Here is a 14,459-nt window from a genome sequence, read left to right as displayed (position 1 = left end):
AAGAAAATTTTGAGACCTTCTGAGATATCAAGTGATTTGAATAAGAGGAAGTGTTTATTTACATGGTCTCATTCTGCCTAGTCCACTGTTTTCTTATCTTAAAAGGAGTTGGCATTCCAATGTTTTCATATGTACTAATGAGCTATAACAACAATTGCCCACCCACTTAAATGAATCTATTTAGTAATAAAGAATGTAGTCTTGTGGTTTCCCCACCATTAGGAGCACTTCCCAAAGAAAAGCCGTTCTTAGTTTACCTTTGCCTCCTCTCTCAGACTGGGATAGGGTACAACTTGCTTTGTAGACTACAAAGTTGAGGAGAGTAAATGCTCCTTTTTAAGCTTCCATATCTTGCCATATTCTCCTACAACCTGTCCTGCAGGCTCTCTGCCCACTAAATCATCTGAAGCAACAGATGCATTCTGCAATTGCCAGTAAATATGTGTGAGGGGAGGGCTCTCTGCAGGCGTTTCCTGTGGTTTAGAGCCATTACTATATTGACACTTTTACTTTTTCAACTTAGAAATTATTTTTCTTTATAATTTAATTAGAGATGGAAGTCAATGATAGGTGTCCTCTTAGGAAAGGCAGAGCGGTACTAAACCAAGTCCCCAGATCAAGACTGTTTCCCCCACCTCATGAGTTGTATTTCTTTTTTACTTTGGTTTCTTTTTTTGTAACTTGACAAAACCACTTTAATTACTTAATGTACTGAAGAACATACTGTGTCCACAACGTGCACTGAATATATAGCAAGGATCAGTCTCTCTGTGTTGTAATTTCAGACTGAAATGCAAAGTCTTCATAAGCAATTCAAATGTTCACCACTAAGGTTTGGGGAAAATAAGTAAATAAAATCAGTTGTAAAGTTTTATACTTCCAGAAGAGAACCTGGCATTCTAGCATTTATTTATTTATATATATATATTTTTTCTATTTATTTATTTGGCTGTGTCGAGTCTTCGTTGCTGCATGCAGGCTTTCTCTAGTTGCGGCAAGCGGGGCTACTCTTCATTGCGGTGCGAGGGCTTCTCATTGCGGTGGCTTCTCTTGTTGTGGAGCACGGTCTCTAGGCACGCGGGCTTCAGTAGTTGCATCACGCAGGCTCAGTAGTTGTGGCGCACGGGCTTAGTTGCTCCATGGCATGTGGGATCTTCCCGGACCAGGGCTTGAACCCGTGTCCTCTGCATTGGCAGGTAGATTCTTAACCACTGTGCCACCAGATAAGCCCATTCTAGCATTTAATGTCACCCTGGCTATTTCCTAAAATGTAAACTTTGTAATGTATGTAAATTGGGGGATTCATTATAGAAACACTTATTTTCAAAAGTTAGGCAAGTTATATCAATCTAACTAAAACTTAGCCAAAACAATATCACTGATAATCAGGAACACTTTTTGGAAATATTTATTATGTTTATACATATTATTTAAATGTATTATTATTTATTATTGAAAAACTGATACATGTCTGTTTTAAAATGTACAAATAACACAGAAATAAAAAGTGTAAATTCCTCCATCCAACTCCCAAGAGTACTATTAACCATCTTACATGTATTTGAAATATATTTTTTAAAATTTTATCATATCATATTAGCATTATATATAATATACATATATATATAAAATAATATATGTATAGATTTTACAAAACTGGAGTTATATAATGTTCTGCTGCTTGCTTTTCCACTTAACTACATTTCAGATACCTTTCTTTCTGCGTCAATACAATAAATAGGCAGAATGAGCTATTTCACTCTTCTTTATTACTGAATACTAATTCAGTTTGCATAATTTTTTTAATCTAGCCACTACTAATTGACATTTGGCTTACTGTTACTCTTTAATGAATATAAACACTGCCCTAAAGGACATTCTTGGTCTCTGTAGAATAGAAATTATTCTCTGCAGAGTAGAAATGCTGCTTCAGAGGATAGGTTTATTTAAATTTTTGAACAATATTTCACATTGGCCTTCAACTATGGGACTATATTGGATGCCTCTTGTGCCCACCTCACATCTCAGCCCACCGTTTACTTCCACTATTGCTGCAGCTTGGTGCAGCTGTCTGCAGCCTGACAGCACCTCACTCCAGCCTCACCTCGTCTCTAACCTCTGCTCCAGGTTTCTTAGGCTGTGAGGAGGGTGCCTGTGGGACCCTGATCAGCTTTGGCACTTGCGCAAACCTTGGAATGTGAAAGGCTGACATCTCCTGGTGCAACCCTTGTCCAATGAGGACAGGAGCTTGTGGGGAAATGGTCCCCTCCCCTCTCCCATTCTTTAAGAGGGCAATTGGGAGGCCAGATCTACATAGCTCCTCAGTAGGTCCTGGAAGAATCCAGCCCTGATTGCCCACAAGGGTGGTGACCAGCTGGAAAAGGGTCCCCTGGACTGGTTTTTCTCTCACTTTTTACTCCCCTACTCCTGTTCCCCTGTCTCAGGCTCTACTTTCTGGGGGGACCTCAGCTAACACAGGTACAGATTAAATCTTACCACTGATGACTGGTTCTTCTTGTCCTCAGCCACAGCAGGCACTAGCTACGTTTTTAAATATTGTCTAGCTGATAGGAAATCTCACTGTTTTAATTTGCATGTCTGATTAACAGTAAGTTAAACATAAAACATGGGTTTAAAAATCAGCAAGTGAACCACAATCAAGAATCAGTCATTTCGTCTAACATTAAAACCCTAAGGAAAAACACTTTGTTGCCTCCCTCCCCATCAGGGTAGTACTTTCTGATTTTCACATAATCATTGATATAACAAAGGCAATACCAAGGAAACAACATGACCAGAAGTCTTTTCTTACTGCCTTATAGCCCTTGAAATGTTAAAAGAGGACCAGCAAATGATAACTACTTAATTTGAATTGGAGCTTTTGTCTATATGTGTTAGACTTTCATAAAATGTTAGAGCTGCAATAGATGTTAAATGTCCTCTGGTTCAGGATCCTTACTTTGAAAATGGAGGCACTAAGACCCAGGGAAGGGAAGTGCCTGAACGACTCACCCTATATGACACAGACAGACGTAGCAACAACTTGGGACTCATGGCCCTTGGTTTGGCACTTTTTCTACCAAATCATAATGCCCTCTCCTCGGAAACTGATCATTTGGCTTTTCCAAAACATCCTCAGTTCTGGTATCTGTTAGGACCCCATTTACTTTTGTTTTTTTTGTTTTTCTTTTAATTAATTAATTAATTAATTCATTTATTTGGCTGTGTTGGGTCTTCGTTACTGCACGTGGGCTTTCTCTAGTTGTGGCGAGCAGGGGCTACTCTTCGTTGTGATGCGTGGGCTTCTCATTGCAGTGGATTCTCTTGTTGTGGAGCATGGGCTTGAGGCATGCGGGCTTCAGTAGTTGTGGCTCTCAGGCTCTAGATCGCAGGCTCAGTAGTTGTGGCGCATGGGCTTAGTTGCTCTGCAGCATGTGGGATCTTCCCGGAGCAGGGATCGAACCCATGTCCCCTGCATTGGCAGGTGGATTCTTAACCACTGTGCAACCAGGGAAGTCCCAAGACCCCATTTATTTTGAAATAAGAAATGTTATTCATACTTTCACCATAAAGACACCACAAAGGACTATTTTTAAAGAAAAATATCCAGAGAGGTTATATCTTTGTAAGCAACTTTTAACAGTGACCTCATGAAAGAGCTATCCGGTGGCTCCAAAATTGTGATTTATTACTAGGATACTGGGATCCCGGCATACATCACTGTTCCAAGTTGACATAAAAATATGAGGTCAACACAAATATCTAAAATAAAAAACAAAATAAAATGAAACTGACAATTGCTAAGGAAACATCAAGATCAATTAGAGGTCAGAGGCCTTAAATTTATTAGAAGCCTATAGCTACCAGCAATGTAAAGGGAAACTGGAGATCTGTATCTCGCAAGACTAGATTCCAGAGTTAACTTTGTCTCTTTGGATGTATTAGAGATTTACCTTGAATTTTCATATGTGTAATTTTTATTTATTATGGTAAAACTCTATTTAAAATAATGAAAGTTTTAAAAAGTCATTGGAAGTGATTCATGTATTTGGGCAATTGAGTTTTTAATGCATACTTTCAATTCCTATTATGGTTAACTAACCTATAATAACTCTGCTGAGTTTGCTTTAGCCATATAGTATTTCAGCACAGGGAAGAGGTAATATTTGCGGTGCACCTACTAAGTGCTATGCACTTTGCATGATTTCAACTTCCTTGCTAGACCCTGTCCTAGTTTGAGTTCCCATAAAAGCAGACCTTGAGACAAGATTCTAATGCAAATAGTTGTTTGGGAGGTGAAGGCAGAGTAGTGAAGAAATGATACAGGGAAGGCAGCTAATAAAGGTTTATTTCCAAGCTGGCTACTACTATGAGTAACTGGAGCTTAGTCTTGCTGGGAAAAAAATCGAGAAATCATTGTAGAACACACTCCTGGGTTATCCCACATCGAGGGTAAGAAAGCTGGTATGTTGGTCAATGTTTAACAAACAGCTCTGGGAGAGGGTGGGAGAGTTTTGATTTGTAGCGTTTGTTTATTCCTGTGGTGTAAATACTCCCATCGTGGCCAATTTTAAGCTGTCAACGAGACATCACTGGACTTGGAGTTGGGAAGACATGTGTATTCCAGGTTCTCATAAGTTGGTGCAAACCACCTGTAGTAGTACATCACTGCAACTTCCAACATTGGTTAAGGACCGCTCAGGATTGAAAATTGGGGCCCACTTCCAGCTGGCCACATGGTCAGCAAAGTGAGCTTCAGAGGCCAGAGAGATGCAGTGGCCAGCATGGCAATCTGGCTGCTGTGTTCCAAAGTAGTGGTAAGGGTGAGAGGAAAAGGGCGAGGTTCCAACAGTATAGCCCCGCATTGATGATGACTAAAGTGTGTACAGCTTGCCAAAGGTCACACAGCTAATAATGGAAGAGCAGAGATTCAAACAGAGACCTGGCTAATACTAGAGCCCTCTTGTCTCTATGGCGTGCTGCTTCTCCTATAGAAAGTTGTAAGTATTACAATGCATTAGTGAACAAAGAAAATTATACTGTGTTACTTAGGGTAGATTAAACTGCTATAACAAATAGATCTAAACAAGTACACTAGAATTCTATTCCTTGGTCAGCAAAATAGATTTTTTTTTTCCCCTGGGAAGGAATTCAGGAGGTTGTCTAATGGGGCTGTCCTCTACCTAATCATTTGGGGACCCTCTTATTCTGTGACTCTGCCATCCCATGGGGCATTATAGTCATCTGTATCCAGACAGTGCCATGGCGCATATCCTATTGGTGAGAACAAGTTGCATGGCCATACCTAGCTGCAAGGCAGGCTAGGAAACATAGTCCCTGGCTGGGTAGCTGCTTTCCAACTACAACTATATGGTAATGGATGGAGAGAGGGAATTTGGTGGGCAGCTAACTGTTTCTAACACATCTTTCCAGAGAATATTTAGGCTAGATATTAATTTCCATTTCTTTGTATAATAAATTTAAAGATCTATAGTAATTCAAAGGTAATTTTTATGTTTGATAGACAATGATTTTTTTCAAATATAAGATTTGAAACAGCTTGCAACTTTGGGTTAAAAAATAATACAGAGTATAATATCCTTTTTCCCATTCAAAGGGATGTGTTAATAAAGATCCCCATGGTAAAATTTTCACTTGAGATGCTTAAATCATTGGGGAATAAAAATTCCCCATTCTCACTGAGGCAAGAACTCTGAAAGATCTCATGAATATTTTTATGGTCACTAAGAGAATGATATCTAACCAGTGAAAATCAACAAATATATTTAATATGTTATATTAGTATATATATCCAATATCTATAATGGATATATATTGCATTTTTAAGATTTGAAGAACAGGCTGTGCAGCCAGAGCATATAAGTTCAAACCCCACCTCCACCACTTCCTGGCTGAGTAACCTTGGTTAAGTTGCTTAACCTCTCCGTGGTTCAGTTTCATCTGGAAAATGCAAATGATGATAGTGCCTACTCCATAGGGTTATTGTGTAGATTAAGTAAGTTAACATATATGAAGCACTTATCAGCATACTGGCATATAGTAAATGCTCAATAAATCATTTATAACTATAAACTTTCTAGGATCCTGTTCCTACAAACTTTCAGATTTGTTTCATGTGTTACAGATATGGCTCCTTTTCTGCCATTCTCTTCTTCTGCATTTTAGATTCCCACTCCTCAGTTCTCTCTCATTTTCTCTCTGTCTCTCCCTTCTCTCCTTATGTCCCTCCTTCTCTCTCTCCCTCCCTCCCTCTCAATTATCCCCAATAAGAGACAATTAGAATGCATATAGAAATAAATTCTCACCTTCTTCTAAAGAAAGTGCAAAATTATATTTGCAGATGCATTCATATTCTTTTAAGGAAAGAGAACTTTTCCCCCATTAGGGATGGAATGTTGTGATTGAAGCTCAAATCCTAAGGAGTCTTGGACAGTTTGTGTTTTGTAACAACTGGAGTCAACTCCTTTTAATTGAGCATCTACTACATGAAAGGCACTGAGCTAGAGGCTCTGGGGAGACAAGGATGATGAAGGGGAGATGGTTCCTCTCTCCAGGGTCTCATGAGCTGGTGGAAAATGCAGACACGGACAAAAGTGGCTCTCCCACAAGGGCAGCCTCTGGAAGTTCTCTGAGGGAAAGGGCATCGTCTCACTTTCTCTACTCCCAGCACCTGGAACAGGGCCTGCTCATTAGCAGGTGCTTAGCAGTACCTCCCTCAGACCTGGGCAGGAGAATACAGTGCACCATGCAGCACAAATCTGGAAAAGCAAATGTATTAAAGAACACACAGCTACCCTGGTCACTCAGATCTGGTGTGCAGTGCTGGCTTAGCATGACCCAGAACCCTAAACATCTGCTCTAGAGACCAGTGCCTTTCAGGCCCTAGGGAAACACTGCTTCACATGTCTTGTCCCATGACCTTGACGTGTCGAGAAGGTCTGTGGCTGTGCTCCTGCCGATGTTGGACATCAACGTTAATTTGCAGTCGGGGAGAATTTCACTAGTTGAAGTGTTCAGTAGGAGAAGAGATAAGCTAACTTGTCAAATCTGCCCCTCTGATAACAGGAATGCAATAGATTCCTGTATAACAACGTGTCATATCCTCTTCGTCGGAGTGCTCCTGTTCTTGCTTCTCTTTTTTTTTTTTTTTTTTTTTGCGGTACGCGGGCCTCTCACTGTTGTGGCCTCTCCCGTTGCGGAGCACAGCCTCCGGATGCGTAGGCTCAGCGGCCAGGGCTCACGGGCCCAGCCGCTCCGCGGCATGCGGGATCCTCCCGGACCGGCGCACGAACCCGTATCTTCTGCATCGGCAGGCGGACTCTCAACCACTGCGCCACAAGGGAAGCCCTTGCTTCTCTTTTTTTTTTTTTTTGCGGTACGCGGGCCTCTCACTGTTGTGGCCTCTCCCGTTGCGGAGCACAGCCTCCGGATGCGTAGGCTCAGCGGCCAGGGCTCACGGGCCCAGCCGCTCCGCGGCATGCGGGATCCTCCCGGACCGGCGCACGAACCCGTATCTTCTGCATCGGCAGGCGGACTCTCAACCACTGCGCCACAAGGGAAGCCCTTGCTTCTCTTTTTGGCCTATTTCATAGGTCCTGAGCTAGTCACCCATTAGGCCAGTATTCACAACAGTTGCTCACAAATGCTGAGAAAAATTTTGCAGTATTAAGCAATATGTATGACTTAGACTTGTATTTATGGAAGTATAAATAAAACATGTGAAGTATGTTGCTATTCCTTACATTGGCAACTGTATGGATGTTGAATGCTAGGACTGCAAATAGTTTTATCCTAATAAAATATTTGATGACATTTAATTAAATTTTCAGAGTTAAAGACTCAGCTTTATTTGAATAATTTTTATTTAACATTTTGATATTCATCAAATTTGTAGTTTAAAATAGAATTTTGCCTCTTAATAATAACAGATAATTGGATTGTCTCAAGTGATCAAATGCCAATTATGTGAAAATCCCAATTATAACAACATAATTAGTAATTTTGTTGAAATAAAAGTAGGAAGTTAATGTATGTCTTTATTTTAGTACTCATCCAAACACTCTCAGCCCATCAATGGAACACCAGATATAAATACAATTGTCTTTAATATTTTGTTGCCAGTCATATAAAAATCACAACTTTACATGTAACATTCAAATTTGTCTTTATATATATCCAGGTAGGAGCCTAGAACATATTTTATTTACTGTTGGTTTACAATTTGACTTTTAACTAATTTAAAATGTTGTATGGGGCCTTCATGTGTACTCACCCTGGCCCTCCAAATGTTAGGAATGGGCCAGACCCAGGGGTAGTGGTGTCCAGACTTTGGGGGTGGGGTGGATATAAGGAAGTGTTTTCAGAAGAAGAGGGCTCATGGGTGAAAGCACGGAGGAAAGAGAGCATGATCTGTTCCTAATCTGTGGCTGGAGCCCAGGCGCAGGACAGGGTGAGCTGTGTTGAGAACTGAACAGTCAATGGTGGAGGCAGAGGGACGTGGTAGACTGGGAGTGTGATAAGGGCAGATGGTAGGTCTACTCTGATCTCTGTGACATCCTTCGGCCTTGCATGGTGCCCAGCACATAGGAGCTAATGCATTTAATACTCACTGAATGAATGAAAGAAGGAATTTGGACCCTATACTGTATGTAATGTAGAACCTCTAAAGAGTTTGAGGAGATGGGACAGAATCAGAACCGTAGTTTGGAAAGATAGCTGACAATGGTGCCTGAAATTTGTTTGAAAGTTTAGCTGCTGGAAGTAGAAAGATTAATATACTTAGTTATAACTAAGACTATACTTAGTCTTAGTTAAAGACTAATATACTTAATTAACTAATATATTAGTTATATGTTACCAATTTATATCTATTTTGATTCTTTATTTCCTGAACATATAAATGTGGATATTTAAAATTATACACTAATCTGGCCTAACCAGACATTTAATGGTCCATGAAACTCCTAAGTCTTAGGTACAATGGCTCTAGGGCTATGCTGTCTGTTAACACTGGCCACTATCTACATGTGCCCTTTTAAGCACCTGAAATGTGGCTCAAATTATGTTCAAGATGTTCTGAAGAGTAAAAAACACACCAGATTTCAAAGATCTAGTACAAAAAGAAATGGTAAAAGATCTCATTATAATATTTTACAATGTTGATTACATATTGAAATAGTAATATCTTGGATATATTGTGTAAAATAAAATATATTATTGAAATTAATTTCACTTGTTTCTCTTTAGTTTTTTTAATGTGGCTACTAGAAAATTTTTAATTACATATGTGCCCTGCATTTGTAGCTTGTGTTATAGTTTATCAGGCAGCACTGTTCTAGTGGATGCCAATTTTGTATATATCTTTAGCAGTTTGGACCCCAAAACAATGCACATCGATTGCAAACTGAAGGTGCAAATGTTGCAAAAGATGCAGAAGTTGACTAAGCCACAGGAAGTGGTACTAAACTTCCCAGATTACATGTAAAGTCTTGTCAGCATAGGATTTAGCAGAGTTGGATCAATGGACCACAAAGGAAGAGAAAACCAACAAGGACACTGATTCAAAGAAAGAAATTGAATATTACAGGAGGACCTTGGGGAAACACAGGAAGTCTTCAAATATTTTTTTGAAAAAATGATGGTCATGATTAAGCCACAAAAGTTAAATGGAAAAAGAATATCTCATCATACATCAAAAAAAAAAAAGCAAGCAACAGGGCTCATGCAAAGAATTCAAAGAATCAGTGCAGAGTTGTAAAGGTAAGCAGAATTTTGCTAACTGTGAGATAAATGAAACTTCATTAATTGTAGTTGTATTTTTAAATATAAAAATCCCAATTCAACTGGCTTTCATTATTTACCATAAAATTAGTTTCTGATTTTAAATACAAGTAAATACATGCAAAATGTTTAGATGGCTGGTTAATAAAAAGGAATCTTATATATACACATATATGTATATATAATATAAAATATTTTCTTTTAGCCTAAAACATAAATAACAGGGTTTTGTTTTGTATAGTTGGGGGGTTTTAACCAGTATTTGGCTGTAGGGCCTTGGTCTTTTGAGTGTGGGTCCACTATTCAGAGCCCTATGTATCTTTCTCCCATATCTCGTTGACAATTTTCACTTTTAATCTCTTTCAAGCAAAGTGAAAACTGATAGATACGTGCAAAGTTCTTACAGATTTGAATGCTTTTTTCCCCAATCTTTCACAATCATCATACCCACAACTAATGTGACAGAGATTCTTCTGTGTCTCACCTTCATTCATTCTTTCAAAGCATTTAACTTAGTTTTCATTGGAACAACTTTCATTTTGCACTTACATACTCATGTTTAATAGTATTTAATTAAATTCCATAAGGATAGTTATAACAGGTATAGTCAGATTTGTGAAAAAATATGATGGATTCTCTTGGGGTCCATAACTCTCCTGGTGTGCAGGTGTCATGAGCATTCATTGTGCTGTGGCATCCCTCTGCCTGCTGCATACCACACCAGGAACGACAGGTATCTGTTACTGGATGAGTCAGCTAAGTGGAGGCTTGTTAAGAAACTTTTTACTATAATGTCACCTACAGTGTACTTGTAGAGGGACAACTATCCCATAAATGACAAGATTTCCTGACTTAGGACATCTGGAAATACCTGGGAATTATGGTGTCTGGAAAGAGCACAGAGAAACCAAGTTCCAGCCCCAATTCTCCTGCAAGTATTCCATAATAATATTGATAACACTGTTAGGACACCAGCTTTTACTCTGTTCTCAAGGTTCTCTACTTACTCTCTATGTCTACCTAAGACATAGATCTCACAGAGAAATGAAACCACGCATACTGATGGATCTGAAATTCTATCAGAGTCAGCCTGATAAATACCCACTAATAAAAATACTTGCAGATGGGAATGTTTTATTTATTTACTTTTATAAATATGAAAAACAACCAACAATATCCCCAGAGAAGAAGAAAACTTCTTGCATGTGCATAATAGGTGTTTAATAAATACATGATGAATGATACATGGGCTGAAATATTTCTGCCAGTGCATATTAACTCCATTCATTCTAATATCAGTGATGTTTATGCACGATGAGGAAATGCACCAATATTAAACTGGATCCTCCAAATGAATGTGATGTAGGAACTGAAGTGTGACTTAGGGATCCCAGAAGCACTATGTGGAAGCAGTGATCTGTAAAGCACTGGCGTAAAGGTTACCATAGCTGTCATGGCATAAATGAAATCACTGCAACATGTGTACCTGAGTGAGGATAGAAACAAAGAAAATGAAATCACTGCAACATTTGTATCTGAGTGAGGATAGAAATAAAGAGCTTGGAAATAGGAACTGGAATTTTCAGTGTACAAGCAACCTTGGAAGAGACACCATTATGTCATTAAAGAAATCACATTAAGGCAATTTGACATATGCCTTTATGCATTAATATAAAGCAGGCTCCTACAGCACCAGACTAGAACTAGAATCTTAACCATGCTTAAGATGCAAAATCTATGGTAGCAATTCGATGGGTTAAAATCTCTTCATTGATACGTTGTATCAACTTATGGCAGAGGAAGAACACCCTTTTCAGTCAAGCACGTCCTTTATTTTTCTACCTTAAAAAAATGTCTGGGGCTTCCCTGGTGGCCGCAGTGGTTGAGAGTCCGCCTGCTGATGCAGGGAACACGGGTTCGTGCCCGGTCTGGGAGGATCCCACATGCCGCGGAGCGGCTGGGCCCGGGGGCCATGGCCGCTGAGCCTGAGAGTCCGGAGCCTGTGCTCCGCAAAGGGAGAGGCCGCAACAGTGAGAGGCCCGCGTACCGCAAAAAAAAAAAAGTTTGTCGGTGTATAGATGCATGATGACAACATGAATATTTACATAAAAGATTAAGGGGAAGGGCTTCCCTTGTGTCCCAGTGGTTAACAATCCGCCTGCCAATGCAAGGGACACGGGCTCGAGCCCTGGTCTGGGAAGATCCCACATGCCGCGGAGCAACTAAGCCCGGGCACCACAACTACTGAGCCTGCGCTCTAGAGCCTGCGAGCCACAACTACTGAGCCCGAGTGCCACAACTACTGAAGCCCGTGCACCTAGAGCTCGTGCTCCGCAACAAGAGAAGCCGCCACAATGAGAAGCCTGCGCACCGCACCGAAGAGTAGCCCCCACTCGCCACAGCTAGAGAAAGCCCGCTCGCAGCAACTAAGACCCAACATAGCCAGAAATAAATAAAATTTTTAAAAAAGATTGGGCTTCCCTGGTGGCGCAGTGGTTTAGAGTCCGCCTGCTGATGCAGGGGACACGGGTTCGTGCCCCGGTCCGGGAAGATCCCACATGCCGCGGAGCGGCTAGGCCCGTGAGCCATGGCCACTGAGCCTGCGCGTCCGGAGCCTGTGCTCCGCAACGGGAGAGGCCACAACAGTGAGAGGCCCACGTACCGCAAAAAAAAAAAAAAAAAAAGATTAAGGGGAAAATGACTCAAAGTACCAAAAGCTAGATGAAAGACCAGCACTTAAGGTTTCTCCACGGTGGTGTGATGGATGGAGGTCAGAGAACTGTGGCTAGTTGATAGTGTTGTATTTGGTGCTCCTCTCACTTGGTTCCATTTTCATCACTGTACAAATGAAGAGGCAAAAGTAAATGTTTTGCTGGAATTCCATTTCCACTTTTCTACTCTGGCCGAACTTCAAAACTGGAACAATTTTGAAAAGCTGAAGGCGTGTACTTACTTTTCTCATTTACAGTTACCTAAATATGTGTGTGCAAATTTAAAGGTTTTCTGATCTAAATAGGAAAGAAAAAAGTTTATCCTTTCCAGTGTAGGATTTGGTGGGTGTGGCAATCCGGGAAGACCTGGGAAATAACTACTGTTTTCTTTGGATGATACACTTGGCTACCGTTAAAAGAGTGTATAATTATAGCCTAAATGTAGACTTAAACTTTTAACAGATTTATCTAAAGTTTCAAAATTTGTGCCATTGGATGTAATTATCTAAAACTATCTTATGGCAGATGTTGCAGTACTCAAAACACTGAGCTAATATGAAATCTGAACCCGCTTTAAAAATCCCTCGGATATCACCATCCTCCTCAGTTACCATTTATAGCCAGGAAGGAGGTTTTCATTTTATCTATTTCCAAAAAAATCAAAGGAATTATTTTGTAGACAGTTTAGACTCCTGTCGAAATATATGAATACTGACAGGATACCGTTCTCCTTTCTGTTCCTGAGGAGCCCTCTGCCTCCCCCCCCCAACCCAGCCCCCGCCTTAATTCCTGTTTCATAAAATAAATCTAGGGACTCTGCTCCCGGGTTGTGGGAGATTTCTCATCACAGACAAACCGGCTGGAGGAAGAGAAGGGAGGGGAGAAATAAACGCGACACGGAAGCCTGAAGAAAGGTCGAAAATCATTAACATGTAAATGGTGCTTTTTCCATTCCAAAGCACCTTATCGCCAGACGCCCCCAGGGACTGGAAGGGTTCGGAACTCCGCGTTAGGCAGCTCCGGCACTGCAGGGGCGGGGGCGGAGAGAACCCGGACGGCGGCCCGACCCTGCTGGGAAGAGGGACGTGCAACTAAAGGCATAGGATTCGGGGAGGGCCAGAACCTGTCCGAGGATGACAATATCACACACTTCCTGGTTCATTCCCCAAACGTGCTCTCTGTGGTCCTGTAAATCGCTGCCTTCCCCAAAGACACCGGAGGAAAAAATAGAAATCTATAGAGATCCCCCGGACCCCCGCCGCCCGCTCCTGTCTCCCTCTAGCCGGGGGCGGGATAGAGGGTGAGAAGAGTGTCCCAATCGGTGACTTCAGGTTTTGAACAAGATATTCCAGGAAACTTTTATTTGTAGCATGATTTGGGGGGTGGGGCGGTGGGCAAAAGATGAGGAAAGCTTTTATAAAACTTGTTTTTTTTGGTGCGCGGCACCAGGGCCGCTGAACGTTGGGTTTCTTTCGCTTTGCAGCAGGCGACAGCCCTGGGCGCCACCTGCGCGCCCCGTACGGAATGGAGGCGGGGTCGGGGGTGGGTTGGTCCGCGCCCGGGTTCCCCGACGCCCACTGCAACGGGCAATGCGAATGACAGACTGCAGACCCTCTCGCCTGCGTCCCCTTCAACGCCCCATACATCGAAGTTCGAACTGCGGCTCCCGTGAGGCGAGCCCCGGACGAGCCGGGCCGAGATTGCGGCGGAGAGGAAGCGGCGCTCCTCCACCGAAGCTTCTCCTCTCGCCGGTGCAGCCCGGGACTACCTGGCGGCGCGGCGGGTGCGGCGCGCAAACCGCAGCGCGCCCCCACGGCGGCCACCTCGGAGCCCACCTTGCTGGCCGGCGCGCAGGACGGAGCGCACAGCCGGCCCCCCACCAACCTGCTGCCGGCTGTCCTCCCTCCACCGAACTCCGCGCGCCCGCGCGTCAGCCCCTGCCGGGCG

At 42.0% G+C, this 14,459-nt stretch overlaps 1 protein-coding gene across 1 annotated transcript in view; it reads left to right on the top strand.

The window, feature by feature from the left end:
- The window catches only part of MAP3K1 (mitogen-activated protein kinase kinase kinase 1), a 104,934-nt gene that overhangs the window by 14,441 nt on the left and 76,034 nt on the right, over positions 1–14,459 (top strand). The window contains exons 2-3 of the mRNA XM_024765376.1: positions 13,472–13,700; positions 13,996–14,451. Coding sequence (XP_024621144.1) covers positions 13,472–13,700; positions 13,996–14,451 — 685 coding nt within the window. The remainder of the gene's footprint in view (positions 1–13,471; positions 13,701–13,995; positions 14,452–14,459) is intronic.

This window comes from Neophocaena asiaeorientalis, unplaced genomic scaffold, assembly GCF_003031525.2.
Source record: "Neophocaena asiaeorientalis asiaeorientalis breed wild unplaced genomic scaffold, Neophocaena_asiaeorientalis_V1.1 scaffold198, whole genome shotgun sequence".
In the NCBI taxonomy this organism is placed as follows: domain Eukaryota; kingdom Metazoa; phylum Chordata; class Mammalia; order Artiodactyla; family Phocoenidae; genus Neophocaena; species Neophocaena asiaeorientalis.
This window is presented reverse-complemented; position numbering and strand designations above follow the sequence as displayed.